This window comes from Lynx rufus, unplaced genomic scaffold (assembly GCF_022079265.1).
Source record: "Lynx rufus isolate CCGP_SWC_20201006 ecotype Redwood Valley unplaced genomic scaffold, mLynRuf1.p SCAF_2, whole genome shotgun sequence".
Lineage (NCBI taxonomy): Eukaryota > Metazoa > Chordata > Mammalia > Carnivora > Felidae > Lynx > Lynx rufus.
The window spans coordinates 87,655,797-87,682,866 of NW_025814834.1; the positions used below are offsets into that span (position 1 = coordinate 87,655,797).

Sequence of the window (27,070 nt, forward strand, 5' to 3'; positions counted from 1 at the left end):
CACATCAGGCTCTGCACTGACAGCTGTGAGCTGTTATGAAATGTTCTCTCTCCCTCTCTCTCTGCCCCTCCCCTGCTTGCGCACTCTCTCTCTCTCTCTCTCTCTCTTTCAAAATAAATAAATAAACTTTGAACACATAAAGGCAAATAAGAGACACCTCAAGGGGAGGTCTCAGGGGGAGACAGGCAATAAACATGGAAACAAAGCATCCACATGGCACTGGGAGGTGGGTGATACCCCCATATTGCAGATGAGGACACTGAAGATTAGTGAGTCTGCATCCCACCCAAAGGTATAGAAGTCATAAATATGGGATTCGAGCCAAGTGTCTCAGACCTTGAAGGCCCCATTCACTGTGCTGTCTAGTGGTCTCTAGAGCAGGTGTCATGCAACTCTCCATTAGTCATTCTGAGCATGTCTGTGGAGAGCCTCATAATAGGCTCTGAGAAAGGAAGGAAAAGAACTTTTGTCAAACAAGTACTTAAATGTATTTCTCTCTGGAGTGAGGCCACTTCTTAGCCTGACCTGGGATGTTGCGGGTCCTTTATTCCCTACCTTCCCATGATGGCTAGCAGGTAAATTTATCCATTGTTGGGAGCCAATTAGTGCCTCATGATTTCACCATCTTAACTGGAAGGGCATTCTTTTCTATTTCTCCACACAGAGGTACAAAACAAAAAACAAAAAAACAAAAACCCAACCTATTAGATATGGACTTCAGGTTAAGGAAGACACAGAGCTCAGGAAATACTCAACCTCAGTAAGTCAAAGGTCCTAGGAATAGGTGGACAGTCTCCCCACAAATGTATGGAGAACAATCAGGGGAGGGACTGATATGGATACTAGTGATTCAGTGCAGGAGACAGATTGTGACTCAAGAAATGCAAGTATTTATGTTTATTTTCTTTTGGCAAAAGCACAAATCATGCCAAAGGTGGGGAGAGGTGCTTACCACAATTAAAAGGAGGAAGAACTAAATTTGAATGACAATTATTTACATGTATGTAATTGGTGCGACATTTTATACAAGTGAGACACTTTACAAAATTTTCCTAGAACAAATCCTCAGTTGTGAAAGGACATGGGGCAGAGGCAGGGCAGAGCTGGCGGTGAAATCCCCCAAAACCCAAAAACAGCACAGGCATCAGCGCGGGGGAAAACTCTTTGCATTCTACAAAATGGACGCCGGGTGGCAGCACATAATAACAGCAACTTTGTAACTGCTTATCTGAAGAAGGCTGGATAGTGCTTAAAATATTTATTACCATTGTAAGACTTTGTTAGCCTGAGCTCAGGTTTAACACATTCATTTGTTTTATATCTTACACTCACTTCTCCTATGCCTCCTTTAGGTAATGACAGATGGCCAACCAAAAGTCAGAGGAAAATATACATGAGATAGCTTCATAAATTTCAGACTCTCTTTGGGCCATATGCCTTTTTATCTGACTTGGTCCCACTGGATTTGACATGATTCCCCACAGTGGCAGGAATGAAAGTGATTTATGCCAGTATCCCTGACCGTCCGTAAAATCCTTTGGCCACTGTTAAATGTTCCTACTCATTTTCAAACTGGTAGGTTAGGAAATTATTTCTTCTCTCTCATAGTCTAAGTTCTTGTACATCACCACTGCTAAAAGTGGGCCAAAGAAACACAGACGTATAAACACACACATCTTTGTCAGTATTACAAGAAATGTGAAATCTTGATATATTCGAAGAGTTATCAGATGTTAGAAATTACAGCATAGAGTGGAAATTTTAAAACTAAAGCAAACTTTTACAAATTAACTTCTGTATTCTGTACTATCCAAATCTTCCCTCCAGTCCTCACTACTGAACATGAAAAGAGAAAAAGACAATTCAGCCTGGAAGAATTTATGGGGATCCTGAGCAGAAAGTGGTAAAGAACAAATAAGTTCACATTAGCAGGGTACTTTAGCATCATGTTCTAAAGTCTCTTCTGAGAAACAATTGTTCAAGAAAAAAAAAGAGAGGGAACAAAACAAAAACAAAGGTCTCAAAAGCAGAACAGGGACCAGCTACATGCGATAAGATGTACAGAGCACAAGTGAGATGCTGCTGACAGTGCAGGCATGAAGTGACAGTGACAGGTGTAGATGGAGAGGTAGTGTCCATGCTGTCAGGTGCCTTCTGTACATGGAAGTATTGAAAGGAGCTTTTCACTAGGGTTTCCCAGAGCTGCAGAGAGGCCTGGGATACTTCCTTTCAGAGATGGAAGTCCCAAAATGAAGAAATTCTTAAACATCACCAGAAAAACAAACTGCATTTTCAGTGTAAACAATTAAAAAAATGAAAGCTGAATGCTACATGTATTCAACTTTCAATCTTGCCTGTGTATCACATGGTAATTTATGGCACCCCATTTCAGGATAAGCTAAATTTACGGCTCTTTATGAATGTCAGATATAGTCAATGAGTTCTCCTTTCTGTTACCCACTTTTATTCATAGTCAGAGAGTGGTTAAACTCTTCCTAGAGAAAAAGAGAAAATATATGAAAGAGGGAACCTAAACAAAAAGGAAAAGGAGGGGAAAGAGGGAAAATAAAAATACAATGCATGATGTAGATGACTTATCATGGATTTGTGAGTAGAAAACTTTATAGAGAGTAATAAAATAATGTTTGCTAAGTGATAATTGAAGCCCTTAGCACTGTTGATGGTATGAACTAAACGGACAGTTCTTATTCCCTGGCTCCAAATAGTTTCGAGCAAGAGAGAAAACACTAACCTACTTCAGAGGACAGGGCTAAAATCTGATACTTACTATACATACAATAAGATTTGGGAGGAAGGAGAGGTTAATACCAGCGACCAATTTTCTCCATTTGTACAAGTGAAAGCAAAATAGTAACACAGCCTATCTCACAGTATTATTTCAGTATTACTGGTGGAGCATTTATCCAAGTACTGGACAGAGTATGTGTTTAGCAATACTCCTTATTAATTAATTAAACTGTATAACAAAATATAAAGCATTTTAATAAGTGGGGAAACGTCAATAAAAAAAGACATTTATATTAGAAATACAAACTATAGCAACTATGGTATACTATTTAATAGTTACTAAATTTTCAATGGGATGAAAACTACACAATTTTCAAGGTTATGATTAAGCTGACCATTTTGTTGCCAATTAAACATATCAACACTTTGAGGAAACAATATGACAATATGTAACATTAAAAAAAAAAAGTCATGTGATTTAATCAAGTATTCCAGGGTTAGCATTTCTCCTAAAAAATAAAAGAAACATTGACAAACAATAGGAGTTTTACTCCAATTATAGCTATTTTAGTATAAGACTGGAATCAACTTAAAATTCAAATAAAGAAAGGTGTAGGAATGGTTTGGTATATTATAGTGCCATCAACCTGGTATATGTTATTAAACATGGTGACCATATCTACAGAATTCAACTGGTAAAACATGTATAATAAAAGACTAAAACAAACCCCACAAACAATCAAGAGTAAAATTATGGAACAATATGGATCAAAGTTAAAGATTTTTGGTCATTGAGGACTTTGATCAGCACAGTAAATAGACCGTGAGAGACTTGGAGGAGATATTTGCAAAGTCTAAAGTTGACAAGGTATTACTACCTGGAGCATATTAGGAGTTCTTTCAAAAACAAAGTAAGTAGGTCAATAGAAAATCATCAAAGTTGAAACATAGGCAATTCTCAGAAGGCAGAACCTGACTAACTCAAAATAGATGAAGTGATGCTCAACTAAAATGCCAATGAGAGGAATAAAAATAAATGTAGTAACATTCTATTGCCATCAACTTGCAAAACTGAGTTATATAATGCTGTGTGATGAGATGATGGCAGGGCAGGTTCCCTTCTGCTTTGAAGAAGGAGTGTGAACTTGTGCACTCATTCAGGGAGGAGTCTGGCAGTAGCATTCAATGGATTTATAGATGTGTGTATCTTACCACCAGCAATCCTTCACTCCTGGGTACAGGCCCCAGAGAGAATGGCTAACAGGTTCGTAAGGGGACATATATGTGTGGTTTATTGCAATGTTGTTTGAGATGGAAGGAGTTAGGGACAATTTAGGTGTCCACTCCTGGGAGGTTAAGTTAAATTTGGTGTATTTACACAATGACAAAATGGGCAGCAGTTGGAAGAAATGAACTCATTTTAAATATATAGATATAGATTCATGTCCAGACACTAACACTGAAGAAATATAATAAGAAACAGAACGAAGTTTAAAACACAAAAGGGCTTATGAAACTTAGAGCACATTCACATACACACAACTACACACTATTTGCTAGAATGCCACACATATAACCACATAAATATATAGAGAGTGGATTTGATGAACATACATTCTACAGGGGATTGAAGTGAGGATTGGAGGCTGAAAATAAAATAAAACCAGTTAGGGGTCTTGCCCAGAATGATGATAATAAAAGGCCACACACTGAAGAGTAAAATCAACTCAGTTCGGTGCACCTGATGCTAAAAAAAAAAAAGAAAGAAACTGAAATGTATATAACTTTAAATGAAAAAAGCTGAAAGAATGCATAATTGTATGCAAACTGGTTGAAACAACAATAAAACAGAGCACAAGCTAATGTTTATATGAATTTAAACTAGAACACAAAAATGATTTGCAAACTGATTAAAGTAACAACAAATGAAACGAATATAAAATGATATGTACACTGATTGAAACTGACTAAAAAAATGTATTCACGGGAATTGGTTAGGGAAAGGGCCTTATTCTGCCCCTCTGCATTTTCTTGACACCATCTTATAAGAAAAAAATTTTATCAGGACAGTTTATGGGCAAAAACACTATGAAACCATTCTGGTGGGACATCATCTTTATTTTCTGGAATTCCTTTCATTGGTATCTCCTCCTTTTCCATGCATGAGAGCTTGAGGGAAAGCTCTCACCTCCTCTCCCCTACCAAACCCCAGTGAAAGCTAAAGTGATAACTTAGACGAGGCCTTGGGTCCTTTTCTGTCCTTCCTTTGGGCTTTGTGCGCACATAACTGGTAAGGTAAGAAAGGGTCTTGATTATTCACCTTGAAAAGAGCCATTGCTGCCCTCAGCACCACTCCCATGAGCTGGTGTCACCGGGAGTGAGGTCCAAGGAAAAGGAGGACACAAGGATTAATCAGTCAAAGCCAAAAACTCCTCCTGTCACCCTTTGACAATACAACTCCCTAAGCCAGATTATCCACTGAGGTGGGGACAAGTCCAGTGTCTTAAAGCAGCCTTGAGCCTTGCATTTGACTCTGTCTCCTATTCATGTTTCTCCTGGACTCTTCAAGGGGATGTGGCTGCAGGGTTACTGCAGAGAAACAGTGTAAAAGAGGGTTCAAGGCCCTCTTTACTGTCTGAGAATAAAACACAATATAAGAAAAAAAAAAGAGCCTGTTCTTTAAAATTGAAATAGCTATTTTAAGCAGTAGTAGAATTATGGATGATTATTTTCTCCAGTTTTACTCCTTTTAAATAAACATATACATACTCCATTACAGGCAGCAAAAAAAGCATACTTCATGGTCTAATGTTGGCCAGAATGCCGTCCTAGTAATGAATTGCATGATACAATTAACAAATGTCCCATTGTGTAGCTAATTAGTACATTCATCCTTTATGGTTTAATAATATAGTCATAAGTAAATGCTTTGTCTCCCAATTTGAGCGCCTTCTACATATCTTTGTAGCTTGCATATCACCTAGCACAAAGCTAAGTATGTAATAGCACCTATATGAGAAATAGGAAAAATTCTAAAATGGAAATGATTATTTCTAAGTATCCCACACACAGAGAATGTCTAGCATCTTTCTCTACCTATCAACCTTATTTTTTCCTTCAAGGCTTTTGTTGTTGCATGGGAAATTCTTACTTCCTTTTTCTAATTTCTCTCACCTTACTCTGTGTTCATTTCACCTCCAAATGTGGCAACATTCAACTTTTTATTTGGCAGGTGATTTTATTTTCCTTTTTATCTTTCTCAAATGAATTTTATCTGAGTAGTAAATGTACTTCAAATCCTCCATTCTTCAAAAATTATGCTCCCGACATATTGTAGGGAGATTTTTGTATACTGCAAAAAGAGTACACTCATCCCTTCATCTGTTAAACCCAAAATCAAGACTCATTATCTTATTTATTTGCATTTTTTTTTAAGATTCAAGATCCAGGGGTGCCTGGGCGGCTCAGTCGGTTAAGTGTCCAACTCTTGATTTTGGCTCAGGTCATGAGCTTTCGATTCATGAGATCAAGCCCCGCGTCTCTCTCTCCCTGCCCCTGCCCTGCTCTCAAAATAAATAAATAAACTTAAAAGAAAAAGAAATTTTCAAGTTCCAGAAGGACAAGAGCACTTCATTTAATATTATGTGCAATGATATTGAAGGTAGTGCTTTATTAGAAAACTGTAATTACATTAAAATAATAGTGTTTATCATAGTGATAGCAGAGGGGAATATCCTGGTATTGTACCATAGGGCCTTCCTTTCTAAACAACAGGAGTGACACAAGTTGAGGAGATGGGGAACTATCACAGTTATGTAAAAGTGAATTAAGTAACCTTTATTACCTTAGTTTCTTTCCTCCATCTGCAATTTTAGCTTTTTGAAGATAACCTTCTTTTTCAACCATCTGCAAAAAGAAAGCATATATTAAAACTGTGTCAAACTCCTATGCATTATTATTTTGAGTGAACCTATGCTCTCCAACAGTCATTGCAGTGATGGAAGTTTCCAGTCATAGAACTTCATTAATAATGCATATATAGCTTATGGGAAGTGCCTGCAAGATCATAGTCATTACAAGCTGTTAAATATCCAAAAGAAAGATTACAAAGAATAATGTGAATGATTTATTAGATGGCAATACACCTTTACTCACTTTTCTTTCAGGGCATTGAAGTCCCTTGCTACAAAGTTGATTAAAAATGGTAAAACAAAAACAAATTTAATGCTTTTCTTAATTTAATGATCATCCTTAGAAAAGGTCCTTTCCACACCTAATCCTGACTACCTCATGTATCTGCTGAGGCCAGGAAGTGAAAAGAATTCAGTGGAACCAAGTAACAGAGCCAGGTGAACTATGAAAGGGCATTTAAAACAGTGATATTTCATGCATTTCCTTCAGTCACTAAGACACACTATAGTAGCACTATTTCATTATCTTCTTCCATAATGTGGGTGTGCTTCCTTTCCCGTTTGTACTTATTGGCTTTCATCGTTAATACAGCTGCAAGTTTCTTAAAGGAGTTTCAACAATTTGTTATAACTTCATAGAGGTTTTTGTGGAGTTCTAGGGTAAATAAATGTACAATGCTAATTGTGATGTGTTAACTCCCAGCAAAGTCTATAGTAGGCATTTTAATTTCTGAGCGCCTCATTGCCTTGTTCCTCTGTCAGTCCCACACACCCTTATCTCAAGTCCTTATCCTGTGTTCCATCTTTTCACACTAGATGAATTGACAACAACCTTCTCCCCCACACTATATGCTAGAAGCTTCTAGAAGACACCTGCCTAACATCAAAGGACCACATTCCCTCAGTTCCACCCTTTCCCCCTGACTGTAGTACTCCACCCCACCATGTCTCCATCTCATAAACTCCTAAATGCATTAAATCTACTTTAAAATTCAATTTATCTGTGTATTGTTATAGGATCCTTCCAAGATTCCTCTGTAATCTCTTTTAGGTGTCCCTGCCCTGAATCCCCATTTTCATTCTGCCATTATCACTATAACAGCACTTATTGGGTCATAGTGTAGTTGTCCATTTACAGAGGTCCCCCCAAGCTGCAGGGGATATACACCAAGACTCCCAGTAGATGCCTGAAATCATGGATCACACCGAACTGTATATATACTATGTTCTTTCCTATACATCCATATCTGAGATAAGGTTGAACTTATAAATTAGGCATAATAAAATTAACAACAGCTAATAATAAAATAAAATAATTATTATACCAATATACCGTAATAAAAGTTATACAAACGTAGTCTATCTCTCAAAACATCCTATTGAACTGTACTCATCCTTCTTGTGATGAGGTGAGATGACAAAATGCCGACATGATGAGATGAAATGAGATGAATGATGTGGGCACTGTGACATAGCGTTGGGCTACTATTGACCTTCTAATGGTATGTATGTCTGAAGGAGGATACCCTACTTCTGGATTCTATGGACCATGGGTAACTGGAACCGTGGAAAACGAAACTGTGAACTATGGGGACTACTGTATGTGGTGGTACCTGCACCTGTGCTGTGACTCTGCCTTTCACTCCTGGATTCCCAGCACCTACAGTACTTGCTGACACCAATAATCACAATTATAAATATTGTTTAAACAAATTAGTGGATGCATGAGTGACTATTCTAATGTTTTTTTTTAATCTTTATAGAATAGTGAAAAAGCCAAAAACATCCATCTGCATACGTCAGGTGAAAGGAAGGGATACTTGGGGATAAATGAATTGTCCCAAACCACTAAAATTTCACCAGTTCGTGAATTGGTATTTACAAGACTCACTCTGATGTAGGTGAGATCTTTTCTCCTAATTGTTCATTATGATATTCCTAATACATAGCACAGTACTTGCCTTTAAAAATATATTTGATGAATGCACTTTAATAACAATGATGAAGATACTAATAATGATTCATAGCAAAGTTTTTTCCACATATCTACATTTCCAGAAAATTTCTTCTACTTCAGCATGTTCTCTACAGTCTAAAAGAGTCTGTGGAAGTCTCTTGGATAATTTTCAGAATCATGATGCTCAGTGGTGTCTTTTTTGTACTTGGATGCAACTATTTGTTTGTTTTTCCCACCTTTTACTCCACGTATACTGTCCCTTTTTTTGTGGTGCCAGAAAATTTTGTTTGTCTACCCCCTAAAGCCCATGTAATAAGTTCAGTGTTTAACTCTGGGCATTACTGATTTTTACAAGTGTTTGGAAGAAGGATGTTCTCAGTAGCAATTAGCATCACTGAGACAGCCCTTTCTTTAGTAATGTATATTGAGAAATTTTGTTGTGTAAGCACAGACAAAATTTACTGTTTTATTAAAGCTTTCTTCTGATGAAAATAAAGTAGTTACAAAAGTCTGAAATTATCTGTCAAAAAGCTACAAAACCTCTCAAACCATCATAAAAATTGATGCATGCATTCTCAACTAAGAATATTGCCTTTTCCCTGCCAAAAAATTTACCAAAAGACCAGTGGGTGGAGGTTTAGTGCCCAGAATGTATTGTTGATGATCATTTCTTTAAAAAGGGAAGGGAAATTCAAAATGAAAAAAAAAACTAATAACTCTTTCAGAAATAAGCAAACACAAGCCAGCTTGAGACACAGACTTTAAAATTCTCTCTCCCTGAACACATAAGAAATGTTTCTCCAGACACTGCTGGACTTTTTCAGAATACGGAGATTAAGACCAGGGACTGGATTTCTCATGTCAGGGCTCTATCAGTGTAACATCATTGCCATCAAACAGGCTGAGCCAGTTCCCATGATCTTGAGTCAAGGCAATAGAGTTTCCAGGCATGACCACACAGAGGCCCAGGAAAAAGGAAAGAAGAGGGGTGAAGAGCAAATTAGTTTTCTTCTCCTCTATCATCTCCCAAAGTCCAGGCTGCCTTTCAGGTCATTAGAGGTAGCTAATAATCATCCTACTACATACTCTTACTACACTTACTACTGCCATATGTATGTTTACATATCTACATGTATTTACACGTGGTTATATACATGTACAATCATGTACACATTCCCATTTCTGGGATCAGGTGTCCATTCTTCTCAATTACCGCTTCGATACTTCTCATTCATCCTTTCAATATATTTTCAATTAGTAACACCCTCTTCCCCTTTAATATCATCTGCTGTGCTCACAATGAGACTGCAAAGATTAATAGGACACTCTTAATCTTATCAAAGCTTATATGCTTGTGAGCTCACATTCAAAAACACTCGTGTTCCTCTCTTTTGCAGAATGGCTACCACACCCCATCTAGTCATCTCAGCAACTCAAGCCAGCTTCTGCCCTGGAACAGAACATTCCAACCAGTCTTCCTACACAGAAAACACTGCATTATTGTAAGTCCAATGCTGCAAGCAACACTTCACTCTTCATTATTTCTTGTCATGATACTTTGAAATACCCCACCGTATTTCAGGCATTAGAAATCAGTGATTCCGGAAGGATCATAGGAGCTGAAAGAAGTATTAGGACAAGCAGAAGATTGCTATGTATTTTGTCTGTGGATGTACATATAGTATCATATTCATTATTTTAAGTATTTATTCCTACTCTGTGTTAATCCCATGGAATGAAGGGATGTTAATCTTTCAATTACAGTTGAGTATGCTGGTCATCTTAGGCTCGGATGGTCTTATCTCTAGTAATTTACAAAATTCTGTAACGTTTTATATCTAAGTTTAGGATATTATGTGGCAAGTTCCAGGCCAACCTGAAATTCCCTTGAAGTAAAAGTACTCCCTAAACTCTGTATACTTAAGAAATGTCAACCAATCTTTAGATGCTGAATCTGGCTTCTTAAGCAATTTGTCCAATGTCCCTTCGACACCCTATTTTTTAATGTTAAATGGCAGGGAAGATCAGCAATTTGTCCGGATTGGATGCCAGCCAGTCTGCTAGAATTGAAGAAGTACTCAGCAGACACAACTGTGCTGAGATACAGATGAGAAGAATGAATGGCTGTGGGATACCCAGATAGCACCTGTTTATCAACCTAAGTTGGAGGCTATAGACAAGGCAGGAGAGCAGAAGACAACCTTTGATTAATGGTAACAATCGTGGAAGAAAGACCAGCCTGTAACCATAAGTACAGACATCGCAATTTATTATGTGAAGACTTCATGTTGTTCTCAGATAAAAGAAGTAGACTTGAAAAGAATAGGTTTTCATCTACAACAGTCCACCACAAGAATTCTGTGAAAATGCATCTTTATGACTAGAAATGAACTGAATCTAAAGACTTTCTCCAGATTTTGATGAGAAAGGATTGTGACTTTTAACACCAGAATCACACAGCCCTTATGCCTTACAATAATTTGCTCTGTTGATGTTTTTAAGTTATTGTTCTTTTACTCTTTGTTATGATTCTGTGTTCACTGGCAACCTCTGACTCCTAATTCAGCTTCTGAGATCCTCTGAGGTACAACATTGGTGACTTAAACAGTCAATATTAGTGTGTCTACCATTATAAATTTACAAATCAGAGTTATTGTTTATACATGAGCTTCTTACAAATTTGGTTACTGTGAGCTAGTCCCAAGGCATCATGATCATTGATAAATAAAGTTTTTCTAGATCCACAAAGCTGAGGCGGGCCCCCTGCCCTGAACTGGACTGAGCCTTCTAAAGTAGTGCCACCCTGTGGAACTTTCTGTATGACTGACCGATCTTCCTCTATGATAACTCAGCATATCTCTTTATAACCACAACCCTGGGCCACCATAGCTTTCAAACAGATTTAGCATTTAAGTATTTTCCTATTTAGTAGTAAGGAAACTGCTATATTTTTCCCTGAACTTTTTTTTTTAATTTTTTTTTTTATATGAAGTTTATTGACAAATTGGTTTCCATACAACACCCAGTGCTCATCCCAAAAGGTGCCCTCCTCAATACCCATCACCCACCCGCCCCTCCCTCCCACCCCCCATCAACCCTCAGTTTGTTCTCAGTTTTTAACAGTCTCTTATGCTTTGGCTCTCTTCCACTCTAACGTCCTTTTTTTTTTTTTTCCTTCCCCTCCCCCATGGGTTCCTGTTAAGTTTCTCAGGATCCACATAAGAGTGAAACCATATGGTATCTGTCTTTCTCTGTATGGCTTATTTCACTTAGCATCACACTCTCCAGTTCCATCCACGTTGCTACAAAGGGCCATATTTCATTTTTTCTCATTGCCACGTAGTATTCCATTGTGTATATAAACCACAATTTCTTTATCCATTCATCAGTTGATGGACATTTAGGCTCTTTCCATAATTTGGCTATTGTTGAGAGTGCTGCTATGAACATTGGGGTACAAGTGCCCCTATGCATCAGTACTCCTGTATCCCTTGGGTAGATTCCTAGCAGTGCTATTGCTGGGTCATAGGGTAGGTCTATTTTTAATTTTCTGAGGAACCTCCACACTGCTTTCCAGAGCGGCTGCACCAATTTGCATTCCCACCAACAGTGCAAGAGGGTTCCCGTTTCTCCACATCCTCTCCAGCATCTATAGTCTCCTGATTTGTTCATTTTGGCCACTCTGACTGGCGTGAGGTGATACCTGAGTGTGGTTTTGATTTGTATTTCCCTGATAAGGAGCGACGCTGAACATCTTTTCATGTGCCTGTTGGCCATCTGGATGTCTTCTTTAGAGAAGTGTCTATTCATGTTTTCTGCCCATTTCTTCACTGGGTTATTTGTTTTTCGGGTGTGGAGTTTGGTGAGCTCTTTATAGATTTTAGATACTAGCCCTTTGTCCGATAGGTCATTTGCAAATATCTTTTCCCATTCCGTTGGTTGCCTTTTAGTTTTGTTGGTTGTTTCCTTTGCTGTGCAGAAGCTTTTTATCTTCATAAGGTCCCAGTAATTCACTTTTGCTTTTAATTCCCTTGCCTTTGGGGATGTGTCGAGTAAGAGATTGCTACGGCTGAGGTCAGAGAGGTCTTTTCCTGCTTTCTCCTCTAAGGTTCTGATGGTTTCCTGTCTCACATTTAGGTCCTTTATCCATTTTGAGTTTATTTTTGTAAATGGTGTGAGAAAGTGGTCTAGTTTCAACCTTCTGCATGTTGCTGTCCAGTTCTCCCAGCACCATTTGTTAAAGAGGCTGTCTTTTTTCCATTGGATGTTCTTTCCTGCTTTGTCAAAGATGAGTTGGCCATACGTTTGTGGGTCTAGTTCTGGGGTTTCTATTCTATTCCATTGGTCTGTGTGTCTGTTTTTGTGCCAATACCATGCTGTCTTGATGATGACAGCTTTGTAGTAGAGGCTAAAGTCTGGGATTGTGATGCCTCCTGCTTTGGTCTTCTTCTTCAAAATTCCTTTGGCTATTCGGGGCCTTTTGTGGTTCCATATGAATTTTAGGATTGCTTGTTCTAATTTCGAGAAGAATGCTGGTGCAATTTTGATTGGGATTGCATTGAATGTGTAGATAGCTTTGGGTAGTATTGACATTTTGACAATATTTATTTTTCCAATCCATGAGCAGGGAATGTCTTTCCATTTCTTTAAATCTTCTTCAATTACCTTCATAAGCTTTCTATAGTTTTCAGCATACAGATCCTTTACATCTTTGGTTAGATTTATTCCTAGGTATTTTATGCTTCTTGGTGCAATTGTGAATGGGATCAGTTTCTTTGTCTTTCTGTTGCTTCATTGTTAGTGTATAAGAATGCAACTGATTTCTGTACATTGATTTTGTATCCTGCAACTTTGCTGAATTCATGTATCAGTTCTAGCAGACTTTTGGTGAGTCTATCAGATTTTCCATGTATAATATCATGTCATCTGCAAAAAGTTTCTTTGTCTTTCTGTTGCTTCATTGTTAGTGTATAAGAATGCAACTGATTTCTGTACATTGATTTTGTATCCTGCAACTTTGCTGAATTCATGTATCAGTTCTAGCAGACTTTTGGTGAGTCTATCAGATTTTCCATGTATAATATCATGTCATCTGCAAAAAGCGAAAGCTTGACTTCATCTTTTGATGCCTTTGATTTCCTTTTGTTGTCTGATTGCTGATGCTAGAACTTCCAGCACTATGTTAAACAACAGCGGTGAGAGTGGGCATCCCTGTCGTGTTCCTGATCTCAGGGAGAAAGCTCTCAGTTTTTCCCCGTTGAGGATGATGTGAGCTGTGGGCTTTTCATAAATGGTTTTATGATCTTTAAGTATGTTCCTTCTATCCCGACTTTCTCAAGGGTTTTTATTAAGAAAGGGTGCTGGATTTTGTCAAAGGCCTTTTCTGCATCGATTGACAGGATCATATGGTTCTTGTCTTTTTTTTTGTTAATGTGATGTATCACGTTGATTGATTTGCGAATGTTGAACCAGCCCTGCATCCCAGGAATGAATCCCACTTGATCATGGTGAATAATTCTTTTTATATGCTGTTGAATTCGATTTGCTAGTGTCTTATTGAGAATTTTTGCATCCATATTCATCAGGGATATTGGCCTGTAGTTCTCTTTTTTTACTGGGTCTCTGTCTGGTTTAGGAATCAAAGTAATACTGGCTTCATAGAATGAGTCTGGAAGTTTTCCTTCCCTTTCTATTTCTTGGAATAGCTTGAGAAGGATAGGTATTATCTCTGCTTTAAACGTCTGGTAGAACTCCCCTGGGAAGCCATCTGGTCCTGGACTCTTATTTGTTGGGAGATTTTTGATAACCGATTCAATTTCTTCGCTGGTTATGGGTCTGTTCAAGCTTTCTATTTCCTCCTGATTGAGTTTCGGAAGAGTGTGGGTGTTCAGGAATTTGTCCATTTCTTCCAGGTTGTCCAATTTGTTGGCATATAATTTTTCATAGTATTCCCTGATAATTGTTTGTATCTCTGAGGGATTGGTTGTAATAATTCCATTTTCATTCATGATTTTATCTATTTGGGTCATCTCCCTTTTCTTTTTGAGAAGCCTGGCTAGAGGTTTGTCAATTTTGTTTATTTTTTCAAAAAACCAACTCTTGGTTTCGTTGATCTGCTCTACAGTTTTTTTAGATTCTATATTGTTTATTTCTGCTCTGATCTTTATTATTTCTCTTCTTCTGCTGGGTTTAGGCTGCCTTTGCTGTTCTCCTTCTATTTCCTTTAGGTGTGCTGTTAGATTTTGTATTTGGGATTTTTCTTGTTTCTTGAGATAGGCCTGGATTGCAATGTATTTTCCTCTCAGGACTGCCTTCGCTGCGTCCCAAAGCGTTTGGATTGTTGTATTTTCATTTTCGTTTGTTTCCATATATTTTTTGATTTCTTCTCTAATTGCCTGGTTGACCCACTCATTCGTTAGTAGGGTGTTCTTTAACCTCCATGCTTTTGGAGGTTTTCCAGACTTTTTCCTGTGGTTGATTTCAAGCTTCATAGCCTTGTGGTCTGAAAGTATGCATGGTATAATTTCAATTCTTGTAAACTTATGAAGGGCTGTTTTGTGACCCAGTATATGATCTATCTTGGAGAATGTTCCATGTGCACTCGAGAAGAAAGTATATTCTGTTGCTTTGGGATGCAGAGTTCTAAATATATCTGTCAAGTCCATCTGATCCAGTGTCTCATTCAGGGCCCTTGTTTCTTTATTGACCGTGTGTCTAGATGATCTATCCATTTCTGTAAGTGGGGTGTTAAAGTCCCCAGCAATTACCACATTCTTATCAATAAGGTTGCTTCTGTTTATGAGTAATTGTTTTATATATTTGGGGGCTCCGGTATTCGGCGCATAGACATTTATAATTGTTAGCTCTTCCTGATGGATAGACCCTGTAACTATTATATAATGTCCTTCTTCATCTCTTGTTACAGCCTTTAATTTAAAGTCTAGTTTGTCTGATATAAGTATGGCTACTCCAGCTTTCTTCTGGCTTCCAGTAGCATGATAAATAGTTCTCCATCCCCTCACTCTGAATCTAAAGGTGTCCTCAGGTCTAAAATGAGTCTCTTGTAGACAGCAAATAGATGGGTCTTGTTTTTTTATCCATTCTGATACCCTATGTCTTTTGGTTGGCGCATTTAATCCATTTACATTCAGTGTTATTATAGAAAGATACGGGTTTAGAGTCATTGTGATGTCTGTATGTTTTATGCTTGTAGTGATGTCTCTGGTACTTTGTCTCACAGGGTCCCCCTTAGGATCTCTTGTAGGGCTGGTTTAGTGGTGACAAATTCCTTCAGTTTTTGTTTGTTTGGGAAGACCTTTATCTCTCCTTCTATTCTAAATGACAGACTTGCTGGATAAAGGATTCTCGGCTGCATATTTTTGCTGTCTAGCACCCTGAAAATCTCGTGCCAATTCTTTCTGGCCTGCCAAGTTTCAAAAGAGAGATCAGTCACGAGTCTTATAGGTCTCCCTTTATATGTGAGGGCACGTTTACCCCTTGCTGCTTTCAGAATTTTCTCTTTATCCTTGTATTTTGCCAGTTTCACGATGATATGTCGTGCAGAAGATCGATTCAAGTTACGTCTGAAGGGAGTTCTCTGTGCCTCTTGGATTTCAATGCCTTTTTCCTTCCCCAGTTCAGGGAAGTTCTCAGCTATTATTTCTTCAAGTACCCCTTCAGCACCTTTCCCTCTCTCTTCCTCCTCTGGGATACCAATTATGCGTATATTATTTCTTTTTAGTGTATCACTTAGTTCTCTAATTTTCCCCTCATACTCCTGGATTTTTTTATCTCTCTTTTTCTCAGCTTCCTCTTTTTCCATAACTTTATCTTCTAGTTCACCTATTCTCTCCTCTGCCTCTTCCATCCGAGCCGTGGTGGTTTGCATTTTGTTTTGCATTTCCTTTAAAGCGTTTTTCAGCTCCTCGTGACTGTTCCTTAGTCCCCTGATGTCTGTAGCAAGAGATTCTCTGCTGTCCTGTATGCTGTTTTCCAGCCCAGCGATTAATTTTATGACTATTATTCTAAATTCACTTTCTGTTATATTATTTAAATCCTTTTTGATCAGCTCATTAGCTGTTGTTGTTTCCTGGAGATTCTTCTGAGGGGAATTCTTCCGCTTGGTCATTTTGGATAGTCCCTGGTGTGGTGAGGGCCTGCAGGGCACTTCCCCTGTGCTGTGGTGTATAACTGGAGTTGGTGGGCGGGGCCGCAGTCCGACCTGATGTCTGCCCCCAGCCCACCGCTGGGGCCACAGTCAGACTGGTGTGTGCCTTCTCTTCCCCTCTCCTAGGGGCGGGATTCACTGTGGGGTGGTGTGGCCCGTCTGGGCTACTTGCACACTGCCAGGCTTGTGATGCTGGGGATCTGGCGTATTAGCTGGGGTGGGAAGGCAAGGTGCACGGCGGCAGGGGGGGCAGGCTTAGCTCGCTTCTCCTTAGGTGATCCACTTCAGGAGGGGCCCTGTGGCAGCCGGAGGGAGTCAGATCGCTGCCGGAGGTTTGGCTCCGCAGAAGCACAGAGTTGGGTGTTCGCGCGGAGCGAGCAATTTCCCTGGCCGGAGCCGGTTCCCTTTGGGATTTTGGCTGGGGGATGGGCGGGGGAGATGGCGCTGGCGAGCGCCTTTGTTCCCCGCCAAACTGAGCTCTGTCGTCCGGGGGCTCCGCAGCTCACCCTCCCTTTGTCCTCCAGCCTTCCGCTTTCCGAGCAGAGCTGTTAACTTATGACCTCCCAGACGCTAAGTCGCGCTTGCTGTCGGAACACAGTCCGTCAGGCCCCTCCACTTTTGCAAGCCGGACTCGGGGGCTCTGCTTGGCCGGCGAGCCGCCCCTCCGCCCCGGCTCCCTCCCGCCAGTCCGTGGAGCGCGCACCGCCTCGCCGCCCTTCCTACCCTCTTCCGTGGGCCTCTCGTCTGCACTTGGGTCCGGTGACTCTGTTCTGCTAATCCTCTGGCGGTTTTCTGGGTTATTTAGGCAGGTGTAGGTGGAATCTAAGTGATCAGCAGGACGCGCGGTGAGCCCAGCGTCCTCCTACGCCGCCATCTTCCCCTAATTTTTTTTTAACGTTTATTTATTTTTGGGACAGAGAGAGACAGAGCATGAATGGGGGAGGGGCAGAGAGAGAGGGAGACACAGAACCGGAAACAGGCTCCAGGCTCTGAGCCATCAGCCCAGAGCCCGACGCGGGGCTCGAACTCACGGACCGCGAGATCGTGACCTGGCTGAAGTCGGACGCTTAACCGACTGCGCCACCTAGGCGCCCCTTCCCTGAACTTTTTAGAGATCACAATACTTTGCTGATAATTTTGTTTAGATGATTTGTATTAAAAAAGCACAATCCGGTTATATCATTTTACCCCCCCAATACTGCTTGTCTTTCTTTATGAAATCTCTTCTTTACTTGTCCACTACCCACATAAATATACTTCGTTGTTCTTTCCATTGGTTTTATTTTTTAACTATTTTTTTTTATTTTTAAAGTAAAAATTGTATTTACTTAAGGTGTACAACATGATGATATGTATACCAAAATGATTATTACTATAGTCAAGCTAATTAACATACCCATCTCCTCACATAGTTACCTTCTTTAAACTTGTTTGTGGTGAGAGCACCTGAGATCTACTCTGTTAGCAAATTTCCACTATATACTACAATATTATTAACTATAATCACCATGCTATATATACGTATTCTATATATCTCCATTGGCTTTCCTTCTTGTGACATGGTCTTCAGGTCACATCTTGTGACCATTTTCTTCTATGGGACTCATTGCTTACATTTTTCTTCTCAGTCTCCAATTATTTCTATACTGGCTCTGGATTTATTGCAATATCAGATCAGCTGACCATGTTTATGGACTTGCAGGTGACACAATCCATTAAGAATGGAAACGAGGGATGCCTGGGCAGCTCAATGGTTAAGTGTCCAACTCTTGAATTTTGGCTAAGGTCATGATCCCAGGGTGATGGGATAGAACCCCATGTTGGGCTCCGCACTGACCGTGGACCCTTCTTAAGATTCTTTCTCTCTCCCTTTCTCTCTCTTTCTGCCCCTCTCCTCCACTCTTATGCTTTCTCTCAAAAAAAAAAAAAAGAAAATTTTAAAAAAAAGAATGGAAACAAAAGCAGAGAAAAAAAATCACCTTAAAAATCCAGCTTATCTGTATATCATATAAAGCACTAATTAAAAAAAAATGCTTAATTTTAGAAGTACTTTACATATAGATCAAGAAAGAAATATGGTGTTTTGGCCTCATGTAAATACATAATTGACTGTGTGCATACTTGTAAAGAGTGGTAAACCAAAATTCAAGTTGGACACAGTGATGACATGAAAAGGGGAACAGAAGAAAAGCAAAGAAAAATTATTCTCTGTCATACACAAGAGGTGTCTGCAAAGAGCAAGTAAGCACTCTCAGAGAGGCTGTCTTGATTTCAGGCCTCCGAGTTAGGCATGGTTGCTCATTGCACTTATTTACACCCATTAGTATACATGTTGTGCAATGCTTTCATGGACATCCTGCCCATCTCACTTTCTCGGGGTTAGGCTTTGGGGTTCTGCTGAATGTCTTGAACTGGTTTTTAAATGCTGGGTTTGGCAAAGCACATATTCTGTTTTGCCAAATGCTTTTCCCCATCATTTTAAACCCCTGTGTATTTCAAGGGAAATTTTACCCACATGTCTCTGATTTATTTACCCCTAACTCATCAAAATGTCATCTTGAAAAAACTGCTATTGGATGTTTAAGAACTCCGTGGCTTCTTCCTGAGCCTTTCATCTTTTAACCAGTGTGTTTCATTTTGCCTCCACCAAAAAGGCCCAGGTTCTGTTGGGGAATCGGACTGATGAGGGTAGTTCTTTGTGTCTCAAGAATTTTCTTCAGTCTTCTGGAGGCTTTTCCTGTATCCCACCTCTCTTTCCTCATCTTCAGTTTCTTTCTTCTTCCATAAATTCGACTTCTTTGTGTCCTTGATTTAAATATGTTGTTCTTTCTTTCCCTGTCATTGGAATTCAGAAAGGAATGGTCTTCCAGGTTCCTGTCTGGGCAATTTATTAGCATAATTCAATTGTTTTGTTATAACCTAATTTGGTCTAGGCAGTAAGGAAAAAAGCATTGCTCAATGTTAATAGCCTTTGTTGTTGTTGTTGTGTGTGTTCTTTTCTTTACGCTAGAGTTAAATGAAATTCAAATGTGGATAGGAGGTGTTATTGTAACCTGTTTCTGTGTTTTCATGGCTTCTAATCCCCTTAACGTCACCTGAAGGCCCCTCTTCATCTGAGCACTGCCTCCCTTTCCCTACACCCCCTGACCCATTTCCCTTGTTCACCATATTCTAGTCAGTGTGGTGTTCTTGTAGTTTTTCAAAGGGGCTTAACTTTGTTCTGACCTCCAGACCTTCACACTTGCTGTTCCTCCTATTCACAACCTTCTTCAAGTTCTTTGCTTGACAAACTCTATGTATCCTGCAATCTCAATTTAAATGCCCCTTTCAAAGAGTGCTTTTATGACTACTTAATCCAGGGTAGGTTAGCCCCCTCTCATAGAAGCTTATTTTTCTTCCTCCATGGTATGTTTTGTAATTTGTATTTAAAGAATGATGCCTTCCTTTACTTGTTTAATACTTCTCTCCATTCCTGGATTTCAGGCTCCTTGAGTAAAGGACATGAATACTTAGCATATGATTACTTACCCCAAACTTAGCACGGCACCTAGCACAGGGACGGCCTCAACAAATCCAGGAATTAATAGACATTTCCATCGGAGAAAAGGAAGGGCACGTAAAACAATGACAACCAGGGGATGGTTTCTATTAGAGTTATTAAATTATATCACATATTATCAACACACTACTAACTTGAAGATCTGGGAGGATGTTATTTCAGAAAACCTAATTTTATCTTACTGAAGTAATATTTTGAAAGCCTAGAGAGCTTTTGGAAATTTTTTGCAATTTAAAGAAAGCACAGTCTGATCAATAGAATTATTCCCCCAAAGTGGCTGTCTTTTGTTTTAAAATAAGAAAACACTGTATGCTTACAATGTTTTTCATCCTCAAAGCCCTCACAAGTATTAATTAATCCACAAAATGATATCTGGCTCCAAAAGGTAGAATCTGAGACTTAAGGTTTATCTGCAAAAGCCTGCTTTGCCCCCAAGCCATGGCAACTTCCTGAGTTCCATCCTACAAATCCTCCCAGCTCAGGAGGCAGCAGATGATTCTCTAAAACCTGCCACAGGCTTTTGACTCCTGCAGGGTTATCCATACACTGTCTCATACTCTTTTGATAAAAATAAAGATGATAAAAATTTAGCATGTTATAAACATGGTTATTTTTGTCAAGCAATTTTCTAAGGGAAAAAGGAAAAATGCCCTGAAAATAATTAGATATCATGAACAGTTAAAACAGGGAATATACAAGATCAAGAAACAAATGCCTATTAGTATATTTGACATTTCATGTTTAAAATCTTTGCTGCATTACAGCACTTGTTAAGCCACCATACGGATTCTCAGAAAATAATGTAGGTTTCTTGCATTGACAGCATATGGATTTGTATACCATGTGGCATGAATGACGTCACCTGTCAGTGAACTGGGTAGTTTTAGAGATTTTAGACTCCAACCAGAAATGTATTTTTGCCAATATTCAAAACAAATGCATTATGCTTCTGTTTAACCCTGTTGATCATAATCTACTTCATTAAAGGGAACACTGAGAGGTGAGGCATGGCTACCAGAGGGTGATAGTGTCTATTGGTGGACCCACCATGGCAGATTCCACTTTTGTAAAGTGAATCATTTTTCTCCAAGAGTGTGGATCTAATGAGATACCTTTGCCAGTTATACTTAAAGCCAAGGCTTCTCATGATTTCTAGAAAATGTTCAGGGGAGTCCTGAATATAAGAAATAAAAACGATGAGATTTGTACAGCAAAAAATGTTGGACATAAATAAGCTGAAAAAATCCATTTGGTAAAAATAATAACAGCACCAACTTAAAGAACTGTATTATTTTCTAAAATGTTTTAATGTATATTATTGCATAGTAATGTATATTATTATATAGTAGTTCATCCTGGTTGGTACTGCTAAGAGAAAGTACTGTGAGAGCCTCTAGCTGACTCCAGAAGCAATAGTGGGAAGGAAGGAGTGTAGTGGAGATGGAAATGAGGAACATACAAGGTTTATGGGGAAAAATAAGTGTGTCCAGGTAAAAATAATATAAAGTTAAGTTACTCAGATAGAAAGAGAACTTTAGAAGTTCTGGAAGATAACTGAAATCTTGGCATGAATCCTAATGGATAGTTAAAAGTTGGTCCAAATGTGTTGTTTGAGGAAATTGGTGATTATTTTGTCATTGCCCATCATAATGGGGTTATTCATAAGCAAGAGATGTGGGGAAAAGAAGCATTTCTGCCTTTAAAATAACATTAAATAAGTAATTTAATTTAAATGGAGATTGATTGATAAAAGTTGAATATAACCTGTGTTCACAAGACAGAGTAAGATGAGCAGTACTCAGACAGAATCTCGGGAAACTGATGTCAGGAATAGGTAGTAAATTGGCTGACAGTTCCAAAAGTGTTTATAGAGTTAGTTGTGTGTGTGTGTGTGTGTGTGTGTAACACAGACAGAGAGAGAGAGAAGGATTGAGAGAGATTGAAAACCAAAGAGCTTAAAAAAATGTGATTTCATTCCTTCTATTTAGCCATGCTTCCCAATGCCACCTTTCCAAAGTCGTCTGACCTAGAATAGAATATTAAGCACATATATGTACTATCTATTAAGATACTATCCATCATTTGGGATATTCAAAATCAGTTTCATTTATTCTTGAACAACTGAAGATTCAGAGTCAAGACAGCCAACTATACACCAGTAAACCAACAAATAATCTTAATGTTAGGAAACTAAATTGACAAAACTATTTCAGAGTCAAGACAGCCAAATATAGACCAGTGAACCAACCAACTAATCTTAATGTTAGGAAAGTAAGTTGACAAAACTAATTCTGAATAGTCTAATGTGTCTGAAATATAGGCATAGCACAAATATGTTATTATTGATTCAATTTGAATAATCATAATTCAACTTTTTAAAATTCACAATTAATATATATTTTATGTAAAAATTTTAAGACACCTTAAGGCATTGATCAAATATAATTATGTATATATTTGCACATATATGATCACATATCTAATTGCATGTCTATATTGATATTAAACACACACTCACATAGCTCCATTTTCAGCCCAACTTCTGCCATGTTTCATCAAATACTTCAGAGAAAACATTTGCATTTGCTATATCGCAAATACACAGCTCTTTTTTTTAATTAATTAATTAATTGATTTTGAAAGAAAGAGGAGAGAGCATGCATGAGCAGGGGAGGGACAGAGAGAGAGGGAAAGAGAATCCCAAGCAGGATCCACTCTGTCAGCATAGAGCCCAATGCAGGGTTCAAACTCACAAACCGTGAGATCATGACCTGAGCTAAAGTCAAGAGTCGGGCACTTAACCCCCTAAGTCACCCAGGCACCCCAAATATTCATCTCTTTTAATTATTTATATGTACTTTGTTTGTTCCATAATACAAATTTATGGAAAATAAATACAATTGCTTTCCATTTCACTAGACAACTACACTTTGCCAGGCCTTATATGAAATCCTAATAAAACAGTGAGTGAGACATAGCCTTCCCTTCAAATAGCTTACAGTTCAATAAGAGAGAGAGAAAAGGCAACAGGCAACTTTAGTATGATTATTGAAAGAGGCAATTTAGAGATAGAGGCAAGGTCAAGCTACTAGGGACACACAATAAAGGATTAACCTGATTCAAATTTGAGGAATCAGAGAAATACTTCACAGAGAAAATGCTAAGTTGAGACCCAAGTAATTAATTTTGAAAACAAGTTATTGTTACATCTAATTAAATTGAAAAAATCGTCTTTCTCTATAAACAACAAACATACATATATTTGTTAACATCTGAATCAATAATATAATTTTAACACAACTTTAATATCTTAGTATTAAATCAATTGACAGACACGTCTTTTCTGAACAAACCCTAGTCTCAAAAGCAATGTAAAGGTATGTATGATATAATAAAGAAAATACAAGTCATGACCCCTAACTTCAAAGCATTTACAATCTAGCTGTGGAGCAAGTCTATTACCCATGAACTAGGGGTGAACAACACAGAAGAGTGCTGAGATAAAGGAAATAATTGTCACAGAAAATCCAAGCTCCTTCAGGGTAAGAGCCCTGTCTTAATCATGTTACCACTCCTAGCCTGAGGGTATGTTATTTGAGAACAGATAATAAATAAGATAAATCAGAGATCATGAGAGAAGTCTATAGACTTGATGTTATAGAAAATCGGAAGCTCTTAAATGCCTGGACAAGGAAAATGAAGTAATGAAGGTACTGTTTAAAGAAGACTGGTGTAGAATTGCTACACAGGATCATTAGAAGGGGCGCAGTAGAGTACATGGGAGGGTTGGTGGAGGGGCGGTGAGATCAGAAGAATTGAAGGCCTGGGCAAGGATGTGTGTGTGTAACCATAAAGAAAAATGTGGGTACCACACACATTGCAGAGAAACTGGTTTGGAAAATGGTGACTTATTTGATGGGCCATAGACAAAAAAAGAGGATCCAAGAAAATTTCTTCTAAGCCTGGATGCATGTTTGCTACTCATAACGATAGGCTTGATAGAAAGGGAAACCAGTTTTGGAAGAAGGTCCTGATGGGTTCAATCTGGGAGATTTCACTTCTGAGATGACAAGGAGACACAGTAGAATAAATGACTAGTTAACACTTTAAGGTAGAGGATAAGAGGCACGCCTGGATGGCTCAGTTAGTTGAGCATCCAACTTCAGCTCAGGTGATGATCTCATGGCTCATGAGTTCAAGCCTCGAATCAGGCTTGCTGCTTTCAGTGTGGAGCCCACTTTGCATCTTCTGTTCCCCTCGCTCTCTTCCCCTTCCCCACTCACTCTTTCTCTCTTAAAATAAAACAAATAAACAAAAAAATATATAGAATGAGATAATGAAAAGAAAAAAGTATAGATCTGTGTATTATAAACTTGAAAGTAAAAACAAAAGCCATTAACAGCTTCATTTGCGGATTAATTTAACACACATTTACTGAGTTCTTAGCATGTTCTAGCAAGTGCTACAATCATGGAAATGGCGTTATGGACATAGGAGACAATACCTCTGCTCTCACAGAACATTTTAATGAGGTAACAAACAAATAAAAAGAAATTGTATAATATGCCACATGGTAGCAAGTTCTATGGAGAAAATAATTTAGGGTAAGAGAAAAAAGTGTGATGGAAATAGTGGATTTTCTTGTTTGTTTATTTGTTTTTAAGGAATATTATGAAAGATCCATCTTTTTTTAAGTTTACTTATTTATGTTGAGAGAGAGAGAGTGTGAGAGAGCACCAGGGAGGGGCAGAGAAAGAGACAGAAAGGATCTCAAGTGGGCTCCATGCTGCCAGTGCAGAGCCTGATGAGGGGCTGAAACTCACAAACCTGTGAGATCATTACTTGAGCTGAAATCTAGAGTCAGATGCTTAACCAACTGAGCCACCCACATTCCCTGGAAAGACCCATCTTAAAAGATGATATTTGAATAGAGATTCCAAGCAAACGAAGAATAAGCCTTGCAAGTTTCTGGGCCCAAAATAAATGATTTTGTACCAGGCAGAGGAAAGAGCTGGTATAAGGGTCCTGTGAGAGAAGTAAGGAGGTCAGCTTGGCTGGAGCAGAATGAACGAGGAGAAGAAGGAGAAAGGTGAGGCCAGAGCCATAGCTGACACCTGTAGAATCTGGTGAACCCAGGATGATTTTTGGTGTTTTCCCTGGAAGATGCTGGAGGCCAGAAGGAATTTGAAGTAAGCAGTGGCATCACCTAACTTACATTTTAACAAGATCACTCTGGCTGTTATGTTGAAAATAAAACGTAGAAAGCAGGGGTAGAAGTGGCATGTTAGTTGGAGCCGATTGTGTTCAATCAGGTGAGAGATGACATAGTGAGAAGAGAGCTGATTCTGGATATATTCTGAAGGTAGAGCAAACAGCCTAACAGACGTTTAAGTTTATTTCATGAGAAAAACAAAGGAGACAAAGATGACTTTAAAAGTTTTGACTGAAGAACCTGGAAGAATGGAGTTAGTTTACTCCATCTAGTAAAATGGAGCAGATTGAAAGTAGCAAGTTTGGGAGAACATCAGGATCAGTTTAGGATATGTTAAGTTTGAGATGTATGTCCGATATATAAATGAATATGCCACAATATATAGTACTAGAGTTTAGAGCAGTGGTCCATGCTGGAGAAGTGGTTAGTGTAACACAGTACATAAAACCATAGCACTGAATGATACACTGTAGGGAAGAAATATAAAGAAAAAGAAGTTAGGTTGAGCTCTAAGACGAAGATGAACCAGCAAAGGAAATGGAAAATGGATGCCTATTTAATTAATTGGAGACCCGTGAGAAAGTAGTTTACTGGTACTTATATAAGGAAAATACTTCAAAGAGACATCAGATGGGTTAAATTCTCAGATCTAATGAAAGAAATGAGACTTTACCAATGGATTTAGTACTATGGACAAAATTGATGACCTTGACAGGAGATTGGTGGTTGGGATAAAAGCCTAAAAAGGGGCGCCTGGGTGGCTCAGTCAGTAGAGCATCCGACTTGGGCTCACATCATGATCTTGCTCCTCGGGGGTACAAGCCCTGCATCAGGCTCCATGCTGACAGCTCAGAGCCTGGAGCCTGCTTCAGATTCTGTGCTTCCCTCTCTCTATGCCCCTCCCCCTGCTTGCACTCTGTCTCCTGTCTCTCAAAAATCAATCAATAAATAAATAAGCATTAAAAAAAATTTTTTAAGAAGCCTAAATTGAATTGGTTCAACAGATAAAGGAGGAGAGAAATTGACAACAATAGAGGTAGGCAATTCTTGTAAGGAATTTTTATTCTAAGGCAAAGAAAGTAATACAGTGGAGATGGGAGATCTAGAACATGCAAAATGAAAGAACATAAGAGAACTGAGCTAGATAAATAAACATTTTTGGTGCTGAGGATGAGAAAGCCCAAAAAATGAACTTCATTCATTTTACTTACAATGTTTCAGGCATTCTTCTAGTCATTAGGATACAACAATAAAAAAAATGGAAACAAAAAATTCCTGCTTTCACAGATTTATAATCTGCTGGTAAGGGATTAATTTTTTTCTTAAAAAATTTGCCAAAATTTTCAGTAAGCCCCAAATAATCTCTGCTTCCTGTTATTCACAGCCCAGTGTAGTCCTTTCTCCTTGAGTGTGGACTGGATTTAGTGACTTAATTCTGACCAAGAGAATATGGAAAAGTTGACAGGATATCACTACCATGACTAGGTTACAAGAGATTTTGCCTTCTATCTTGCTA

General features: G+C 38.6%; 1 protein-coding gene across 2 annotated transcripts in view; it reads right to left on the reverse strand.

Annotated features, from left to right (window-relative positions):
• The window catches only part of ARHGAP15 (Rho GTPase activating protein 15), a 619,400-nt gene that overhangs the window by 516,694 nt on the left and 75,636 nt on the right, over positions 1 to 27,070 (reverse strand). For both annotated transcript variants that reach the window (XM_047082984.1, XM_047082983.1), the window contains one exon: positions 6,593 to 6,654. In XM_047082984.1, coding sequence (XP_046938940.1) covers positions 6,593 to 6,654 — 62 coding nt within the window. The remainder of the gene's footprint in view (positions 1 to 6,592; positions 6,655 to 27,070) is intronic.